The sequence below is a fragment of the Chenopodium quinoa genome, unplaced genomic scaffold (assembly GCF_001683475.1).
Source record: "Chenopodium quinoa cultivar QQ74 unplaced genomic scaffold, ASM168347v1, whole genome shotgun sequence".
Classification (NCBI taxonomy): Eukaryota; Viridiplantae; Streptophyta; class Magnoliopsida; order Caryophyllales; family Amaranthaceae; genus Chenopodium; species Chenopodium quinoa.
This window is the reverse complement of record NW_018743919.1, coordinates 2,061,326-2,082,863: the sequence shown is the minus strand read 5'-3', so window position 1 is coordinate 2,082,863 and position 21,538 is coordinate 2,061,326. Positions and strand designations below refer to the sequence as shown.

Genomic DNA, 21,538 nt, shown 5'->3' with positions numbered 1-21,538 from the left:
CTAAAAAAATCGACCTAAAAATGAATTAGGCAACGCACCTTTGGCACCTGTTCTTGAAAACCGGTGGCAAAGGAAATGGGCAGGTGAAGCTTAATGACTTTTGGCACCGGTTCCTCTTACAAACCGGTGCCAATTACAAAAAAAAAAAAAAAAAGAGCAGAAAAGGGATTTGGCACTGGTTAACCGGTGCCCCTAATCTTATAAACCCATATTTAATAACCCCCTCTCTCTCTCTGATGAAATGCATGCTCTTCTTCTCTCTCTCCTTATCTCTCATCTCGATCTATTCTTCTCTCTCATCTCTGTTCTTCTTCTTTGTCGTTCTTCTCTTTCATCTCTTCTCTGATTCTCGTTCTTCTTCTTTGATCCCTCTCATCTCTGTTCTTCTCTCTCATCTTTCGTTCATCTCTAATCTCTCTGTGCTTCTCTGATCCATCTCTCGTTCTTTATCCTCTTCTCAACAAAAACCAAGTACAACAACCAAGCCGCCGCCATCAACAACAACAAACATCGCCGCCGCCTAAAATCAGAAATTTGAGGTTAGGGTTTCTCAGTTCTTTAGCTTTGCGTTTCGGTTTCTTGGTTCTGGGTAATTTATGGGTTTTCGGGTTTCTGGGTTCTGGGTTTTTCACGGTTTTTGCTTGGTTTTTCTGTGTTCTTTGGGTTTCTGGGTTTTTTTGTTTTTTTTCTAGGTTTCCGGGTTTTGTGGGTTGAATCTTTGTGGGTGTATTTGTGTGAAATCGTTTCGTTTTTAATGGGGTTTATTTGATCGATTCGTGTTCGATTTTTTGAGTTTATTTGTTCGATTGATTTTCGATTTTTTTGGGGTTTATTTGTTTTATTTATTTTTTGTTTTTTTGGTTGAATTTATCTGGGTTGAATTTGTTCGATTGATTTTCGATTTTGTGGTGGTTTTTTTTGGGTTGAATTTGAGTGATTTATCTTGTTTTAGGTTGATTTTTTATGTTGTTAGTAGCATTGTTATCTGATTTTATTGTTTTAATTGATGCAGGTTGGAAGTTTTTGATTTTTTAATTTTCAGTGTAAAGTTCGTGCATGATTTTTCTAAGTTTGAAGTTCGAAGTTTCTGGGTTTAAAATTACAACTGTAGTGATTGTAAATTGTAAAATTACAAATTCAACGATTTTTCTGTTTTTTTTTTTTTTTTTTAATAAATTGTAAAATCACAATTTATTTGATGAATATATATGTATATGTGATTGTATATTATGATTTTGGTGTTTTTTTTTTAGGGAAGTTTGATTTTTGGTGTTTTGTTTCATTGTATGCTGAATATTTCAGTGGAGAAATTCCGATTTTTTTTTTTGAAGGCATAATTGGCACCGGTTAACCGGTACCAATTTTAGTTAAAATTAAAAAAAAAAAAAACAGTGCGGCACAAAGCTGTTGGATATTTAGAGTGTTGATGGTTGCGCGATCGCGATCATGAAGAAGCGCCCGCGCAAAGAGTGCGCCTAAACCGTGTATCTCTCTGGAATTTGGAACTTTGGAAGGGTATGTTTGGCGCGCCCAAGCGTCCGGTCGCGCCTAAACCGCGCCCCCTTCTGCCTTTCTGTGGAAATTTCGCATTTCTGATGAGGAGCGCCCGCTCCACTTGGTGGCGCACCCGCGCCTCCCTGTTTTACAGTTTTTTCTTGACGATTGAGTTTTTTATTAAAGGACTTAATTCGTGAAAGAAGAAAAGACAATATACATTCTTCTTCTCCCCAAGTAGTATTTCTCAACAATTTTTCTCACAAACTTCTTGCAAATTTTTGTGAGAAATCTCTTCCAATTAATCCAATTTTGTGAATTAGTTATCTTCAATTCGATTCTTAGTGCAAAGAACGATTGGCTGTCTTTTGTATCTCAAAGAGTATTTCCGGATTGAACTTAAGCACCATTGTGGGGGAAATTAAACTCTTTAGGAAAGTGTTCACACGCCTAAGACAGTGTATCAAGGATTGAGACTCAAGTGGTCATTGTATTTCTCATGTTCATGTTCATTTTCAAAGGCTTGGAGTTGAGGCAAGTGTAATATCTTTCACATTAGTGTTTTCTTTGTAATTTTAGAATTACATTGTATATTTGGTGTTTGGATTGTAATACTTTGGTTAGTATTTGGATTGTTGTATAATTTGATATTAATTATACACTGTTTAGGTTTTGTTCCCACAAATTTAAGTAAATCTTATTGTCTTGAATTACTGAAAACCTAACAATCTAAAGAGTTTATTTTAGAATTTTTCAAGTACGTCTAGTGTGAAGGAATTAACAACAAATTTTGTCAAACTCGAAAAGTTTGATGGTGTTGAGTTTAGGAGATGGAAGAAGAAAATGTATTTTCTTCTTACATCTCTTAATGTTGCTTATGTGATAAGTACTCCAAGGTCGGATGAACAGGAGAATGAGACCTTGGAATCCGTTCGGGAGAGATCGAAATGGGACAGTGATGATTTCATTTGTCGTGGTCATATCTTGAATGGTATGGAGGATGACTTGTTAGATGTCTATCAAAACATTGAGTCGGCCAAGAAGCTTTGGGAGTCTTTGGAAAGCAAATACATGGAGGAAGATGCATCAAGTAAGAAATTCTTAGCTAGCAATTTTAATAATTTTAAATTTGTTGATGGTCGGTCCATAATGGACCAATTTCATGAATTGCAACGTATTTATGGTAGCTTGGAACAACATGGAATAACCATGAATGAATTGTTTGTTGTTTCTAGCATTATTGACAAATTACCTCCTAGTTGGAAAAGTGTTAAGCATGACTTGAAACATAAGAAAGAGGACATAACATTGTTTGGTTTGGCCACCCATCTTCAAATTAAAGAAGGGATTCGTGCCATGGAAGGAGCTAAGGATGGAAATCCTAGCACATCTACCGTTAACATGGTAGATGAAGGGAGAGCTAGTGCATCTACTAGTGGAAAGAGGAAGAATAATAATTCTTCCAAAGGAAAGTCCAAAAGGTAAGCAAACAATAACAAGTTTGCTTGTTGGGAATGCGGTAAATTTGGTCACCGCAAGAAGGACTACTTTTCTTTTAAGAAAAGGATGGAGAAAGCAAAGGAGGGACGTGCTAATGAAAGCAAGGACCCACCCACCAAAGGTAATCCAATTCATGAGGTTGAATTTAATTCCGGTTTGGATTTAAATGCAACGGATCCTAACATTTTTATGGTGCAGGATGATGACTCATGGTGGATGGATTCGGGGGCTTCAAGGCATGTGTGCAAGAGTAAACACTTGTTCAAAACCTTTCAAAAGGTTGTTGATGGAGAATACCTCTACATGGGGAACAACTCTACCATCAAGGTTCTTGGAAGAGGACAAGTTGAGCTTGTGTTTAGTTTGGGGACTGCAATAATTCTTAGGAATGTTTTGTATGCTCCGGAAATTAGTAGGAATCTTGTATCCGGGCCTACCCTGAATAGTCTTGGCTATAAGCTTGTATTTGAAGCTAATAGATGCATTATTACTACGGGTGTTACATTTGTTGGTCGTTGTTATTTGGATAATGGTTTGTTTAAACTTTCTTTGAAAGACAAGTATGTATTTGATGATGATATTTGTTTGAATGTTGATGTCAATGATAATCATGTTAATTTGAGTTTGTTTGACTTATGGCATTCTAGATTAGGACATGTGAATTACAATTAAATGCTTTTCATGTCCAAACAAGAATTGATACCTTCTTGTGATATTTCTCTTAATAAATATTCTACTTGCATGTTGAACAAGATCACTAGAACTCCTTTTAAGAGAGTTGAGAGAAGTTCTAATATTTTAGAACTAATCTATAGTGACTTGTGTGATTTTCATAGTACTCCTTCTTTGGGGAACAAAAGATACATGATTATATTTATAGATGATTATTCTAGGTTTTGTTATGTGTATCTTTTGCATTCCAAAGATGAAGCTTTAACAAAGTTTGATGTTTATAAAAGGGAAGTAGAACTGCAAGTAAAGTCATTAATTAAGAGAATTAGAACTGATAAGGGAGGGGAATATTATGATCCAGCTTATTTCCAATCTTTGGGTATAATTCATGAGACTATAGCGGGTTACGCACCACAATCAAATGGTGTAGCTGAAAGTAAAAACAGAACTCTTGAAGAAATGGTTAATTCCATGTTATCTTACTCTGGTTTGAGTGAAGGGTTCTGGGGTGAAGCAATGTTGACAGCTTGTCACATTCTTAATTGGGTTCCCACTAAGGGAAAAGAATCTACTCCTTATGAACTTTGGTACAAAAGAAAACCAAACTTGAAGTATCTCAAGGTTTGGGGTTGTAGGGCAATCGTAAGAGTGCCCGGCAACAAGAAAAGAAAACTCGGGGAAAGGGGCTTGGATGGCATATTTATAGGTTATGTTGAGCATAGAAAAACCTATAGGTTCTACGTAATAGAACAAAATGACTATATATTGATTCATTCAGTTATTGAGTCAAGAGATGCAATTTTTGATGAAAATCGATTTTCATCTATGAGTAGACCGAAAGATCTACAGATTAGTGCCAATGATAGGGAGATAGTAGAGTTGAATGATCAACTTGAAACTCATGAAAGTACATTCGATAATGAGAATGTTGAAACTCCTCAAGTGAGGAGAAGTACTAGGGAAAGGAAAATTAGGAATCCTCTAGATGACTTCATAATTTATTTAGTTGAAGGGTCTAGGGATGTCCTTAGTTCTACTACTCCATATTGTTTTAATGTGGATAGTGACCCAAAGACTTATAGCGAGGCAATATCTAGTCAAGATAGTGCATTTTGGAAGGAAACTATAAATGATGAGATGGATTCCATCGTGGGAAATAATACTTGGGTCATAGAGGATTTACCTCCCGGTTGCAAACCTCTTGGTTGCAAGTGGATTTTCACTAGGAAAAGGAGACCAGATGGCTCCATAGTGAAATTTAAAGTCGAATTGGTTATCCAAGGCTTTAGGCAAAAGCATGGTGTTGATTATTTCGATACCTATGCACCGGTTGCAAGAATTACCTCCATAAGGTTATTGATTGCAATGGATTCGGTATATAATCTAGTGATTCATCAAATGGATGTCAAAACGGCATTCCTTTATGGAGATCTAGAGGAAGAAGTGTATATGAAACAATCCGAAGGGTTTGTTTTGGAAGGACAAGAAGATAAGGTGTGCAAATTGGTTAAGTCATTGTATGGACTTAAACAAGCACCAAAACAGTGGTATCGAAAATTTGATGACACGATTTTGTCCTTTGGATTCAAAGTGAATCAAGCTGATAAGTGTATTTATAGCAAATTTGATGACAAAGGTCATGGTGTCATCAATTGTCTATATGTTGATGATATGCTTATCTTTGGTACAAGTCTACAACAAGTAGAATTGACCAAGGAATTCTTATCCTCATCTTTTCAGATGAAGGATTTGGGGGAGGCGGATGTCATTTTGGGCATCAAGATTGTTAGGGACAATGGAAGACTTATCTTAAGTCAATCTCATTATATTGAGAAGATGATCAAACGGTTTAATATGTTTGATAAGTGTCCCATAAACACCCCCATGGAACCTATGTTAAAATGGTTAAGAATTCGGGGAAAACGGTTTCCCAATTGGAATATTCAAGGATAATTGGATCCTTGATGTATGCCATAACAAGTACACGACCTGATATTGCATTGGCTGTGGGAAAACTTAGTAGATTTACTAGTAACCCGGGTGCATAGCATTGGTTTGCAGTTCAGAGGGTCTTAAGGTACCTTAAGGGTACATTAGACTATGGTCTAACTTATAGTGGATTTGCTTCGGTTTTAGAAGGATTTTCGGATGCAAGTTGGATCACTTACAAAGAGGATGACTCTTCTGTAAGTGGTTGGGTATTCATGTTTGGGGGAGGTGCCATTTCATGGTCTCCCAAGAAACAAACTTGCATTTCCGATTCCACTATGGCAGCGGAGTTCATAGCTCTTGCTTCAGCTAGTAAAGAGGTTGAGTGGTTGAGAAATCTCATGATAGAGTTGCCTTTATTGCCAAAGCCAATGCCACCGGTGGCAATCCATTGTGATTCCAATTCGGCATTGATAAAGGCTTATAGTCAAGTGTACAATGGTAAGTCTCGGCATATTTCACTAAGGCATAGCCTAGTGAAAGAGCTTATCAATGATGGGGTCATAAGTCTTGACTATGTTCCAACAAAATTAAATTTCGCGGATTGCTTTACAAAGGCTATGCCAAAGCATTCCATCATATTTGCCATGAATGGAATGGGTTTATGTCCAAAAACACGAATTTGTGAAACCCAATCTAACGCTTGAAGAAACATCAAGTCTTAGATTCAATGTGGTTGAATTGCATTTTTGTTGTTTGATAGCAATGTATGATGACCCATATTGCTATGTTACTTGTGATGTGCTAGGTAGCGTTTATTCAAAGTTCTCAAAGATTTAGAGTTGAGAAGCTCTAAATGAAGGTGTCTTATCACAGGGGCACTATTACGTATATGAGAACCTACCTATATGAGTTCGAAGTTTAGCCGCTTCAAGAAGTCTAGATGGACATATAGACTTTGATGAACTTATGAAAGATACGGACACATGGCTGTATAAAAGTGTCAACTGATGATTATTTCGATTTGTCTTGTGTGTACTTCACCTTCGAATGGTTGGATATATCCGTGTGATTCAATCCATATGGAAATCATGGGATCTGATCATCGTTAAGTGTGTTGTACTAGGTGTCAATTCAATCCGAAGGGACATTGACATTGATGCATGAGATGTGGTTTAATTGTTAGAAGTGGAGAATGTTTTAAGGAACACTCTAAATGGGGGAGGATTGTTGGATATTTAGAGTGTTGATGGTTGCGCGATCGCGACCATGAAGGAGCGCCCGCGCAAGTTAAGCGCAGCCGCGCAGAGAGTGCGCCTAAACCGGGTACCTCTCTAGAATTTGGAACTTTGGAAGGGTAAGGTTGGTGCGCCCGCGCGTCCAAGTGGCAACCGCGCCCCCTTTTGCCTTCCTATGGAAATTTCGCATTTCTGATGAGGAGCGCCCGCTCCACTTGGTGGCGCGCCCGCACCTCCTAGTAGAGCACCTGCGCCTCCCCGTTTTGCGGTTTTTTCTTGACGGTTGAGTTTTTTTATTAAAGGACTTAATTCGTGAAAGAAGAAAAGACAATATACATTCTTCTTCTCCCCAAGTAGTATTTCTCTATAATTTTTCTCACAAATTTCTTGCAAACTTTTGTGAGAAATCTCTTCCAATTAATCCAATTTTGTGAATTAGTCATCTTCAATTCGATTCTTATTGAAAGAACGATTGGCTGTCTTTTGTATCTCAAAGAGTATTTTCGGATTGAACCCAAGCACCATTGTGGGGGAAATTAAACTCTTTAGGAAAGTGTTCACACGCCTAAGACAGTGTATCAAGGATTGAGACTCAAGTGGTCATTGTATTTCTCATGTTCATGTTCGTTTTCAAAGGCTTTTAGAGTTGAGGCAAGTGTAATATCTTTCACATTAGTGTTTTCTTTGTAATTTCAGAATTAAATTGTATATTTGGTGTTTGGATTGTAATACTTTGGTTAGTATTTGGATTGTTGTATAATATGATATTAATTATACACTGTTTAGGTTTTGTTTCCACAAATTTAAGTAATTCTTATTGTCTTGAATTACTGAAAACCTAATTAACAAAAGCTTGTAGTTAGCACCGGTAAACCGGTGCTAAAGCTCTTAATTGCCACCGGTTTTGAACCGGTTCCAAATCTGTAGAGATTTGGCATCCCTCAAATATCCAATGGTTCAAAACCGGTGCCAAAGAGGGGGTTTGAACCGGTGCCTATTTGCCTTTTTCGCCTAGTGATAGGAGTTCTTAGGTGCATCAAAACCCGAGCCTTACTGAACTTTGCTATCTGATAACCTCAAGGCTCAAAGAGTTTATGTCAATGAGATCTAGATAGCTGGCAACCTAGAAATATCTAGTTCGCTGTTTCTACTTGTCAATCTCATAATGTAAATCAGCTGAAAAGGTTCATTTGGTCTCCGAGCATTAAATTATCATAGTTGTTATCTGAAGGTGCTTGAAAAAAAAGGCCTAGTAAATTTTCCAGAACTTTGATTTCCAAATATATATAAACTGGGGAAAAGCTATGTAAAAAGTGTTTATTATAGGAGATACCTCCCAGGCAAACCCTTTGATCTCCTCAAGGATTCTAAACAAAATCAATGTTCTTCAAGTTCCTATTCAGAAGGTTTCCCTGCAAAGATTGCGTTTTCAATAGACCTAATAAAATGTTGATATGTATCTGTAAATATATTTGAACGAGGGTGTTCCATTGCTCAAGATTCTTCCCAAATGTGAGGGTGCTTCCCTGCCTTTACTTCTTTCCATAAATCTGTTGTGCTCAAGGAATATTAACCCTATGGATATACCTGATCTAGACTAAGATTCAGGGAATTCTTTTATTAAAATTATTTCAGGGACTTGTTGTGCCTGTTGGTTTTAATATCTTACTGATGTAAATATTTTTGTTGTAAAGACAAGCTATTACCAATATTTTGATCGTCAATTTATATTGTCCTAGTACATCCCAACTATTATCTCAGAAAAAGCAACAAAAGAAAAAAAAAAGTGTGGTTGCTCTGAGAAGACTTCCATTCTTCTTGATTTTATGTAATCCAATCATAAGTTAAAGCTACCATGGATAGTTGATTTTTGAGTGCCCTCACATTGTTTGCGACTTTTAGATGGTTTCAGAGTATGCTCATTAGCAGCTAACAGAGAAGACAACAAAACAACAGCAGCAAAAGTCATAACAACAGCAAGCAGAAGCAACTAGAACAGCAGTAGCAGTGCAGAAGCAGGACAGCAATAGCAGTGTAGACAGAAGACACACAGCAGCCAGAACACCTTGCAACACATCACTGCATGCAACAGAACAGGCAGAAGCAGAGACAAGCTAGCAGCATGCAGCACAGAAACTAGCAGCCTGAACCAGCACACACCAGCCAGAGCCAAAGCAGCCAGAAACAGAAAGCAGTAACCAGCAATATTAATTGTAATATTACAGCCTTTTTTAATGAAAATATGTAACTTTATATATATGTTAGTGTTTCTATATCAATTTAAGTGAAAAAAATGCAAAAAAAAAATTTTTTAGTTTTTTGGGGCATTTTTGGCACCGGTTTTGAAACATAACCGGTGCTAAAAGTTTTTTTTTAATTTTTTTGGGCCATTTTTCGCACCGGTTCACAGCAATAACTGGTGGGAAATCTTTTGGTTTTTGGCATCCCTCAAATAAGGACCAGTTCAAAACCGGTGCTAAAGGGGGGTTTTGAACCGGTGCCCATTTGTATTTTTTCGCCTAGTGTATTTTTTAAAAGAACTAAGAATTATATAATTAGATGGCTAGTACCTTACTTAGAAAGATGAATTCTGCGCAATGTATTCCTAAAGTTGAAACTATAAGTCCTACAAACTGCATTTACAAACAGAGTGATTACTGGGGAAGATTATCTCTAATTTTTTAGCTTAGTGTTAATTGATACAACTTGTTTTTTGGATTTAAAACTAGGAAATTCCCTATTTCTCATATTGAGAAACGAAATTTGTTTCTCATGGAGACATTTTCGTAAATAAATCAACAACTTTTTTATTAATGTGGGCTCCACAATTGAATAAAGTTGAATAAAGTTATTGGTTTATTTACAAAAGTGCCATGTTTGTTTCTCACTATGAGAAAATGGGGCATCCCCTTTAAAACTAACATCTTTATAAATTTTATTTTATTATTACTAGAATTATGTAGTCAAATAAATGAATGGTCATGATTTAGAATTGCTTATCAATGGTCCATATTTAAAGATTACAATGACTACAAAATTATTACAGTCATTGCAAAACTATCCTAAAAGACAAAAGGAGTATACGTCTACACAATTGTGAGGTGAGGCATGTTGGTAGTGCGCTCACCTCCGAATCTCCGATTCCTTCCTAGGGTGTGGTCGATTACAAAAGAATGGTTCAGCAGTGAATTGGAGGGGTTCGGGGTTCGTTAGTCCTGCTGACAGCGCAGCTAAGCGATCTTTGGACATGTTGGTAGTCTCCTATGAATAAGAAATCATAATTAAGTTAGCGGCTGTAAGACAACAGCTTCCTTCCAAAACAGCTGGCTTCTCGTGATTTTGACTCCAAATCACAACATCCACATCAAAAGATTGTACATTGGAATGATTATATTTTTAATACTTGGTCTTATACTTGCGCAATATATGCGAAAATCATAAAGTTGCCTTTTGGAATTACTATTTCACTTTCAGAATTCGAGTATCTAACCATAGAACAACAAATATGTTGCACAAAATTATGTAATACCATATATACTGAATTACTGATGTTGCATAAAAATATAGTAGAACTACGCTAGCATTACGACAGTGTCACGTCCAAGCTATTTTAATAACAAGTGTAAATGTTACATCACATCATTGTTTGGGTGTTACTAATGTGTTTATTGGTTGAGCATGTTCATAGGGGGCCTTGTGTCAAAGTTCTCCATGTAGCAACCTTCCTCTCTTGCCAACTGTGAGACTCAATCCAAGGGCGTCCTCTTTGGATTGTACGGTAGCTTCAGCCTTCCAACTGATGAGCTACCCTTTGTTGAGTTTATTCCTTCAAAGTTATCAATTTCCTTATGTTTAGTAGTGGCTAGTACTTTCAATTATGACTAGCTAAGAATAAGGAGTTAGTATTTTAGTGGGTCTTAAGTAGTTATGTTAAGATGATTAATTTAGACGGCATTTACTTTGATAATGTGATTATAGGAAGATATACATAATCATGATCACATTATCAAAGTAGTTATACCACAACTTTAGTTGGTTGTTTTACTCTCCTATAAATTATGTAGGGTACCTTAAGCTGAGGTGCAGAGATTAATAAGAGTATTTTACTGTTTCATTCTCTCTGTATTATTTACGTTTATTAATTCAACACCTTTGTGTCTCATAATTCTCTGCTGGCCTCTATCCCTCTAAATAGATTGTTCCATTAGAGTATGGTTACGGTTTAAAGTTTTGGTTAGGTATGGTCCCTCGATCATGACCATCATTTATGTTATGATCTGAAGTGTACTAAAAGAGACAAAACATACATGACATCAAGAGACAATATTAGAGAGACGAAGAGAGTACCATGTTATTCCTTCATTGTATCAGTAGTGAAACGATTACAAAACCACAAGTTCTACACCAGAAAGCTGTGATATCAAGTACGCGTAATTAAAATTTGTGACTGTCAAAACCATTCAAAACTTGGCAGAATATATTGTTTCCTCCATACAAGGATTTCACTCACAACCACCATTTTATCTCATATATATATTCAGTCATTCACTTACATCATCCAACTATACTTTGCATGTATTTATTGATTTCTGACAAAAGAATTTTTCATCAACCAATTTCCTAATTAATTAAGTCTTGTCACACTTTTTATCTGTCCAATTTCTTACTCCCAGTTGCACTCTTTTTTTTTTTTTTTTTTAAACTAATGTTACTGCCTAATTTCTCATAAGTATGCCACAAACCCACCCATTTCTAATCTTGTGCAGTTTGATCACATTATACAAAAGGGAGATTTTTCAAAAAAAACAAAACCATAACTTGCTATGCACATTGAAAGTCGATCTTGGCGATAATCTACACGTACACACTGTTGCGTCTACTTTCTCCTTCCTCGCTCTCCCCTAGCATAGACCGAGACTTGGATGATCGTGAGGATCTTGCTGAGCCTGATTTCGGAGAGGAGTTTGATGATTTAGTCTTCTTCCGCCTTACTTTCTTGGAATTACTGTTTGAAGGAGGGAAGTTGCTCAACTTAGTAGTAGATGTTTGTCGTCCAAAACTTCTCTCAAAATCTGTAACATCTTACCAGAAAATAATAGGAATCAGTTTCTTCCAAGGTACCACATAACAATCAACCTAGTCAATATTAACATAAAATGATAAAATGAACTTGCATAGTTAATTTTTGTAATAGAGTTTCTTTCAAGAACAAAAGGTCGCGTTTTTCAGGTGTAACACAACTTAATTTTGTTGGATTTTCAATGAAGAATTCACCAAGCTCTTGTACATGTCCCTATTATTCGCGGTGAAATTAGACAAATTAGCCCTCATGAATCTCTAATTTAACTAAAAACACAATTCCTACAAAGTAAATAAAATTTATTCCTTCGAAAAGCTAAATGATCTTTACAAATGCTATTTAAAAAAACGAAATTCTCTCCTATTACCTCATGTCGATCTGGAGGGGGACTGGACGAGGATTCTTATAAAAATAATTTCATTTCTTTAAAGATATTCGTCCTCCTAATTATTATTCAAATAACTAGATGATTCAATAACTATAGATGATCCTTAAAAAATTAAAAATATACTATAATGTATTATCATACTTTTGAGTTCTGACTCAAGTATATATAGTTAAAAGTTAAAACACCCACAAATTATCCACTATGACGACTGAAGAATATTATAGTACAGATGTACAATAATAAATAACTCAATAATACATCATGTATGCCAAGGTTTATCATTTAGGTGAAACATGAGAGCTTAGCCAAAAAGTGATGTTTTATTTTTATTTCTCTCTTAAAAGCTAATCAAGCCAAAACATATAAAGTCAAAATTGGCCATGACATTGACAAAGAAAGTTGGTCCCCTAAATTTAATCTCGTGACATGTAAGCCAAAGCGGAATGTCTACGTTTAGAGGCAACGAATCTTAGAAAAACATCGTCTCTCATCAATATCACAAAATATTTGATATAAAGAAAGGCATGTGAAGTGGTAGATCACTACCTCATGAATTTCATGAACTTAGTTCATAAATAGATCATATAATATATGAAATATTTTAATTTTATATAGATATTTCAGATAAAAGATCGCACGTCCTAATAATTCAATCAACATCATTATTGTAGATGAGTTCTATTGCCCTATTGGGAGAAATTGCCATGTTAGCAATATTATAGGCGAAGTAGATAAGGACTCATTTTGCACTTGCCTTATTGATCCTAAACTCAAGCCACACTAGCGGGCGGCACAAGAAACAACCACTAAACATGGCTAGTCACAATCATGCATCAATACAAAATACAACAGAGTGAGAAATAATGAAATCGTAAAGGGTCTATTAGGCAAGATATGAGGACCTAAGCTACATGACCCTTTTGCAATAGACATAGAAAGACATTTCCCATACAACCCGTGATTGGAAGAGCAATCAACTAGCCTATACTCGATGAACCCTAAGATCATAGCCCTATATCCTCTTAAAATCACGTAACACCTTCAACCACAACTAAACAAAAACACCAAAGGGTCTAAAAGGCATGACTAGAGAAATACTACCTCCATTAATTATTATGTCTCACAAATAATACCCCTTCGTTACACATAATAATTAACGGAGGTAGTATTAAAAATTTGTCAATAGGTCTATCTTTCAAAGATGTTTTTAAAGCAGGGATTTTAGCGGCCTTATCCTTCACCCACCTAGCGGTAGGCCGTAGGCGGCATTGTTGTCACAAAAAGAAATTCAATGCAATCTAAGCTATGGGTGGTTGGAGGATTACACAGAAATTAGTATACCTTGAGATGTCCACGTCTGCTCTCTTGAACCACCTGCACTACCACCCATTGATCTCACTGCCAAATCTGAGCCTCCTCCAAATTCACTCATCTACATTGTTCAATTATAATACATCAAACTTTAGCTTTAAATTCATATTCATATACAAGAATATTGAATTAAATTGTTCCAATTTAGTATTATAAATTAAAGTACACAAACTTAAAATTAAAAATAACACGTACCCAACTAGGAGTTGTACCCTCTGGACCGTCCCAGCCAATGTGAGCCACATGTTTAACATCTGTTGGAAGCCCGATTTCCATCTCACGTTCTTTGACCACTACAAAATTAAACAATTCATTACATAAATAATTTAGCTCAAATAAAAACTATCCAATATGAAGATAATAGAAAAACCCTCCCACCAAATTTAATTGTCAGATTATTAGTTTAGATTAGAGTATCAACGTGACAATTTGTTCCAGGCCGAGGGTGATTAGACGAGGGAGTATAATATTACCAAATATATTTGAGATGTATTTGAATGACCCTTTGCACATCCCTTTAATCTTGGTTGTCATTGCTGAAAGTCTTTGAAGATATGTCGAAGAACAAACAAACAAACCAAGAAAAGAGCTCCTTTTTTGCCTGAAAAAACAGAGCAAGATAATAATATGCTTTAGAAACAGAGCAAATTCTAATAATTTAAGCATATCAATTAAAAGGTAAATTAGTGTTATAGAAGTTTCCTAAAATATACTGCAATTAATTCATATAATTCCCTTCTGAAATGGGTTTGGTATCATTCTATTTTTATTCTGTACAAACACATTCAAGCAAGATCAAAAGTAGGCCTAAAAAAACAGAGCAACTAATAGTTTTTTTTCTTTTTTTTTGGGGTGTATAGAAAGTCATAGGGTAGTGATGAAAACGCGATTTCGTAGCTACCACTTTGGTTTTTTTTAATGGTGTATAGATTATTTATAGGGCAGTGATGTAGACGCAATTTGCAGATTATAGATAAAAACCCGGATTACCTTTTTGAAAAAGGCGGAAGGGCTAGAAGTATACCACCAAGAAATTCCTCCTATAATTCTTTTCTTCTTTCTTTGTCTTTTCTTCTGATTCTGAAACTTTGATGCATCAGTGTGAAATAATAGAGCTGTTAAAAGATGACCCGACCCGAGACAGACAGAGGATTTGGGGTGTGTTTTTCAGGTGCTTTTCTCTAGGGGTTAAGGGAGAGAGGAAAAGGAGAGAGTTTGGTTGAAGAAAGATTAGAAAGGGAGGTGGAGAAGCATGATTCTCAAAATTGAAGTCAGTCAGGACATTGGGAAATTTGAAGGTGGAAATTAAGAAATCAGTCAAATTATAAAATATTCCAGCTGTTTAAAATATACCATTGGTATATTTTGTTATTAATATTTTTTTGACATTGATGTTTTCCAATGGGAGCAATGTTTTTTGGGAGCACAAAATATTATACTTGTATTTACAATAATAAATAACTCAATAATACATCATGTATACCAACATTTTGTTTTATTGCTCCATGTTTTGGGTAATACATGAAAATATTTCAACTTTAATTAAATGGTTAGAAAAGCGTGAATTAATCCAATTGTCAATTTACCATACATGCTGTTACTACTAGTAGAAGGCTGGAGGAATATCATATCATTTAATCACTGGTCTTCAATGTTACGCATTGTAAAGCGTTTATGTTATAACTCATTATAAACCCATTTGTGAATATTCCACATTAGAAAAAAAGGAGAGATGGTTTCACTCTATAAAATAGAGGAGTTACTCCTACTGTTAACAATTGTTTTTAGTATGTACTATATATTACTAGCTAATTACACTTCAAAATGCTTATGAATTGGTTGGTAAACCTCATTAATCTCCCTTACCAATAGACATTTACTTCTGGGACAATTAATGCTCAGGTGGACCATATTTTAAATGTTTCTTTGGCAGTTAATTAATTTAACATGTCACTCTCGTCACTTTAGATTCACATCTAAGATTTACTTCTACTACATTTATACGAAGTATTTATGATATTTCTTTTGGCAAGGTTATATTTATGATTGTTTAAACTAACTAGCACAGAGTGCTCTACTTAGCTTCAACCTCTGAGTAGTTTCACATTTTCACTTCTCTTAGCTTACCGGTTCAAGGTGTGTTTCTTGATTCTCACTTATATAAACTTTAAATAAATGTGCCGATTATACACTTTAAAGTGACAAGTCCTCTTGCCCAATTTGTCCAAACTAATTATACCTGAACATGAACAAATGAGCAAAATAAAATTTCTAAGAGCACATCGTGCACTTGTTTCTAGGCAAAACTAAATGAATAACATAAGTTGGTTTTAACTGTACTCATCTGATACTCCAAATGTTAGGATTAGTGTGGAGATAGATAAATACATGGAGACATAAGGAGATTGCATAGAAGCTGCCTTATTGTTAAGGTTCGACCAAACTTGTGAAAAGTTCGGTCGAACCCGGTTTTAAGTCAGTAGGTGCACCAGTTTACATTTCTAGAGGAGGAGTGACCAAACCCAAGGAGGTTCGACCGAACCACCCTAGGTTCAACCGAACTCTGGGTAGGTTCGGCCGAACCTCCCTGCTCCCTATTTCGTCGCTTCGTTTTCGGCTTGTGCGATTTGCTTTAATCTTAGCCGTTGGATTGTATTTTCTACCTAGACTATATATACCTTTTCTAAGCCTCTTTGTTGAGTATTCACAAACATTTAAACACATAGAGAGGTTTTGAGAGGGTTTGTGAGGAGCATTTGAATTCTATACAATTCATGCTTGTAATTCTTGAGTTCATTCATCATCAATATTACTCCATAGTGCAAGGGTGGGTTTTTTTCTCCCGGTTCTTGGGTTTTCCCACGGTAACATTGTCTTCCTTTTACTTGCTTTAATTCCTTCAAAGTTGTTCTTGATTGTTATGCTTGTTTGTTCATTGCTATTGTGGGTTGATTGCAAGTTAGTTGAACACTTTAATCCTTACAATTGGTACCAGAGCCAAGGTAGAATCTTTGGTGTTTTGATGATTTAGGGTTTGTGTTAAACTTGAAATTGTGATTGAGTTTCAAAGTTTGGAACTTTAGGTGTTCAAAGTTTGAGTCTTGGGTGTCAAGTTGCATTCTTTGTTGTTGAAAACCTATTGTGAACTTTGTGTGTTTGATTTGCAATGGAAGAAGGCAAGTTGAGAATTGAGAAGTTTGATGGGAAGGATTTTGGGTTTTGGAAGATGCAAATAGAGGACTATTTGTATCAAAAGAACCTATATTTGCCCCTTACTAGTAAACCATCGGGTATGAAGGAAGAGGAGTGGAAAGTATTGGATAGACAAGCCCTTGGAGTGATTAGATTGACATTGGCTAAGAGTGTTGCTTACAATGTCAAAGATGTGACAGTGACGGTTGGTGTGATCAAAGCATTGTCCAATATGTATGAGAAGCCATCGGCTATGAACAAGGTGTTCTTGATGCGTCGTTTGTTTGAAATTGAGATGAATGATAGTGGTTCCGCCCCCGAACATATAAATGAATTCAATTCAATAATCTCTCAACTAGCTTCGGTTGAGATTAAGTTTGATGATGAAGTGAGGGCCTTGATCTTGTTGTCATCGTTTCCTAGAAGTTGGGATACCGTTGTAGCCGCCATTAGCAACTCTTCCGGAAAGTCGAAGTTGAAGTGTGATGATGTGAGGGACTTAATCTTGAGTGAGAGCTTGAGAAGGAAGAACTCGGGTGAGTCATCGGGTGGTGCTTATTCTAGTGAAGGTAGGGGACGTGGAAGACAACAAAGAGGTGCTCAAAGAGGAAGATCGAAGTCTAGAGGGAGGAGTAAGTCGAAAGGGAAGGTGAACATTGTGTGTTGGGGTTGTGGTGTGAAAGGGCATACTAAGAGGGAATGTCCTAATCCCAAGAAGAAGGGTGGTTCAAACCACAAGAACCACGATGATGCTAGTTCATCGGTTAGCTTGGCATCAAGCGATGAAATCGGTGATGCATTGATCTTGAGTGTTGATAGTCCCATTGAGTCTTGGATCCTTGATTCGGGAGCTTCATTTCATTCTTCTCCATGTAAGGAGATTTTCCAAAACTTCAAGAGTGGCAAGTTTGGAAAGGTGTACCTTGCGGATGAAGAACCGTTGGAAATTTTGGAGAAGGGAGATGTCATGATCAAGACCTCAAGTGGGAGCTCATGGAAACTTGAAGATGTTAGGTACATACCTAAGCTAAGGAAAAATTTGATTTCGGTGGGTCAACTAGGCTCAAGCGGTTATAGAACCATGTTTGGTGAGGGTACTTGGAAAGTGTCAAAAGGAACTATGGTGGTGGCTAGGTGCACGAAGACCGGTACTTTGTACACTACCTTAGGGTGTACAAGCATGATTGCTACAACCGCAAATGATGAGACTAAGCTATGGCATACTCGGCTTGGTCACATGAGTGAGAAAGGGATGAAATTGCTAGCTTCAAAGGGTAAGTTGTCGGGGTTGAAATCAATCGACATGAAATTTTGTGAGACATGTGTTTTTGGGAAACAAAAGAAGGTGTCTTTCACAAAAACCAAACGGTCCCTGAAGAAGGAGAAGCTAGAACTTGTGCACACGGATGTTTGGGGCCCATACCCCATCAAGTCCCTTGGTGGTTCTCACTATTTTGTCACTTTCATTGATGATTCAACCCGGAAAGTATGGGTATATTTCATGAAGCACAAGTCGGAAGTGAATGAGAAGTTCAAGACTTGGAAGGCGAAGGTTGAAAATGTTTCGGGCAAGAAGATTAAGGCAATCAAGTCCGACAATGGAGGAGAGTATGAGTTGGAAGCTTACAAAAACATTTGTAAGGAGCATGGCATTGTTTTGGAGAGGACCATTCCCGGTAAACCTCGCCAAAACGGGGTAGCGGAACGGATGAATAGGACCTTACTTGAAAGGGCGAGGTGTATGAGGTTGTTTGCGGGCCTTCCAAAATGTTTTTGGGCGGATGCCGTTAGTACCGCGGCTTAATTGATAAACCGTGGACCTTCGGTACCTTTGGAATTCAAGATACCGGAGGAGGAGTGGAGTGGTAAGGAGGTGTCCTACACTCACTTGAAGACCTTTGGTTGTGTGGCCTATTTGCAATCCGAAAAGAGAGACAAGCTAGACCCAAAAGCCATCAAATGTTACTTCATCGGGTATGGATGTGAGAAATATGGTTATAGATTGTGGGATCCTAAGAATCGAAAGATTGTTAGGCATTGTGACATCACTTTTGATGAGAGCTCTTTGTACAAAGACAACTTTGGTGGGAAATCCGTTGAGAAAGAATCAATTGAAGATGAGCGGGAATTTGTTGAGCTAGATGGTAAGGTTAGAAGTGATAAGGAAGTTGAACAGGTAGAAGTTGAGGTGCAAATTCAACAAGCATCTCCTCAACATGGTGCTCATGTTCCGGTGGATTCGGATTCAAGTGATTCGGATGATGATGATCACTTGGAAACGGACGAGCGAGTAGTTATGGGTGAGCCCGTTGTGGTTCATGGAGAGCCATCTACACCACCAACGGTGAGGAGATCATCAAGAACAATCAAGCCACCACACCGATATTCTCCATCCTTGCATTATTTGTTGTTGACGGATTCCGGTGAGCCGGAATGTTATAAAGAGGCAATGGGCATGGGTGACTCGTTGAAGTGGGAGCAAGCAATAGAAGATCAGATGTCTTCATTGGAGAAAAACAACACTTGGGTGCTGGTTGAGTTGCCTAAGGGCAAGAGAGCACTTTTGTGCAAGTGGATCTTTCGAAAGAAAGAAGAACCGGATGGTACAATTCGGTACAAGGCAAGACTTGTGGTGAAAGGTTTTTCACAAAAGGAGGGCATTGATTATCATGAGATCTTTGCTCCGGTTGTGAAGCTAACCACTATAAGGATCTTGTTGGCTATAGTGGTTTCGGAGGACTTATTTCTTGAGCAAATGGATGTAAAAACCGCGTTTTTACACGGTGATTTGGAGGAGGAAATCTACATGAAGCAACCGGAAGGGTTTCAAGTTCCGGGTCAAGAGAACTTGGTGTGCAAGCTTAAACGGAGTCTATATGGGTTGAAACAAGCTCCTAGACAATGGTACAAGAAGTTTGACAATTTCATGCTAGGCAATGGTTTCGTGAGAGCGGAAGGTGACCATTGTTGCTACTTTCAAAGGTATGACAATGGCTATATCTACTTGCTTTTGTATGTTGATGATATGTTGATTGCGGGAACTAGTATGGAAATTGTCAATGACTTGAAAAAGAAGTTGTCAAGAAGATTTGAGATGAAAGACTTGGGTGAGGCCAAGCAAATACTTGGCATGAGAATTTCTAGGGATAGCTCAACGGGTGTGTTGAAGTTATCTCAAGAGGAGTATGTCAAGAAGGTGCTTAAAAGATTTAACATGATTGATGCAAAGCCTCGAAGCTCACCTCTTTCAAGTGAGCTCAAGTTGACTAAGGAGGATTTCCCAAAGACAAGGGAAGAGAAGGACAAAATGGCCATTGTTCCTTATGCTTCGGCCGTTGGAAGCATGATGTATGCTATGATTTGCACGAGGCCCGACATTGCTCACGCAGTGGGAGTTATGAGTAGGTTCATGTCAAATCCGGGTGAGAGACATTGGGAAGCCGTGAAGTGGCTATTGAGGTATTTGTTGGGTACTTCAAGTATGGCTCTTTGCTTTAGGAGAAATGAAGTTGTTTTGGAAGGTTTTGTTGATGCCGATTTTGGAGGATGTTATGATTCAAGCAAAAGCACTTCGGGGTATGTGTATACTATTGGTGGTACGACCATTAGTTGGATGAGCAAGCTCCAAAAGTGTGTCTCTATGTCTACGACGGAAGCCGAGTATGTGGCTATGTCGGAAGCGGGAAAGGAGATGGAATGGTTGAAGGGTTTCCTTGAAGAAATGGGCATGAAACAAGATGTTTGTGCGTTGTATAGTGATAGCCAAAGTGCGGTTCAATTGGCTAAGAATCCTATGTTTCATTATCGCACTAAACACATCAAGAGGCGTTATCACTATACTAGGAGTTTGGTGAAGGATGGCACGATGTGTTTGAGGAAGATTGCCGGTTCAAAGAATCCGGCGGATATGCTCACTAAAGCTGTTTCTAGTGACAAATTGAGGTTGTGTAGGACCTCAATTGGACTCCATCATTAATTTGAAGGAGTGTTGTGCTATGGTGAAATTGTTTTGATGAATGTATTAAGTGTTCTTGAGGAAGGAGTGTGTATGTGGTAGTCTATGGTGCATGTTTGATCCTATCTCCAAGTGGGAGATTGTTAGGATTAGTGTGGAGATAGATAAATACATGGAGACATAAGGAGATTGCATAGAAGCTGCCTTATTGTTAAGGTTCGACCAAACTTGTGAAAAGTTCGGTCGAACCCGGTTTTAAGTCAGTAGGTGCACCAGTTTACATTTCTAGAGGAGGAGTGACCAAACCCAAGGAGGTTCGACCGAACCACCCTAGGTTCAACCGAACTCTGGGTAGGTTCGGCCGAACCTCCCTGCTCCCTATTTCGTCGCTTCGTTTTCGGCTTGTGCGATTTGCTTTAATCTTAGCCGTTGGATTGTATTTTCTACCTAGACTATATATACCTTTTCTAAGCCTCTTTGTTGAGTATTCACAAACATTTAGACACATAGAGAGGTTTTGAGAGGGTTTGTGAGGAGCATTTGAATTCTATACAATTCATGCTTGTAATTCTTGAGTTCATTCATCATCAATATTACTCCATAGTGCAAGGGTGGTCTTTTTTCTCCCGGTTCTCGGGTTTTCCCACGGTAACATTGTCTTCCTTTTACTTGCTTTAATTCCTTTAAAGTTGTTCTTGATTGTTATGCTTGTTTGTTCA

At 37.3% G+C, this 21,538-nt stretch overlaps 1 protein-coding gene across 2 annotated transcripts; it reads right to left on the bottom strand.

Moving 5' to 3' along the window:
- Positions 1–11,333: 11,333 nt before the first annotated feature.
- On the bottom strand, positions 11,334–15,057 carry LOC110687326 (CRIB domain-containing protein RIC10-like). Of its 2 annotated transcripts, none has more exons than XM_021863961.1 (5): positions 14,663–15,057; positions 14,146–14,273; positions 13,868–13,965; positions 13,643–13,733; positions 11,334–11,914 (listed from the first exon to the last, which is right to left on the bottom strand). In XM_021863961.1, exons 2-5 carry the CDS (start codon positions 14,204–14,206, stop codon positions 11,688–11,690), a joined length of 477 nt encoding a protein of 158 aa, XP_021719653.1. In that variant the 5' UTR covers positions 14,207–14,273; positions 14,663–15,057; the 3' UTR covers positions 11,334–11,687. The 2 variants fall into 2 exon arrangements, with proteins under 2 accessions (XP_021719653.1, XP_021719654.1); XM_021863962.1 differs by having other exon boundaries at positions 11,334–11,905; positions 14,663–15,047.
- Positions 15,058–21,538: the final 6,481 nt, after the last annotated feature.

Excerpts from the sequence above, each read along its gene's own strand:
- LOC110687326 (XM_021863961.1), bottom strand. The coding sequence starts at position 14,206 with ATGACAACCAAGATTAAAGGGATGTGCAAAGGGTCATTCAAATACATC. Across the intron at positions 13,734-13,867 it reads AGGGTACAACTCCTAGTTGG|ATGAGTGAATTTGGAGGAGG; the intron begins GTACGTGTTATT and ends TGAACAATGTAG. Across the intron at positions 11,915-13,642 it reads GCAGACGTGGACATCTCAAG|ATGTTACAGATTTTGAGAGA; the intron begins GTATACTAATTT and ends TTTTCTGGTAAG.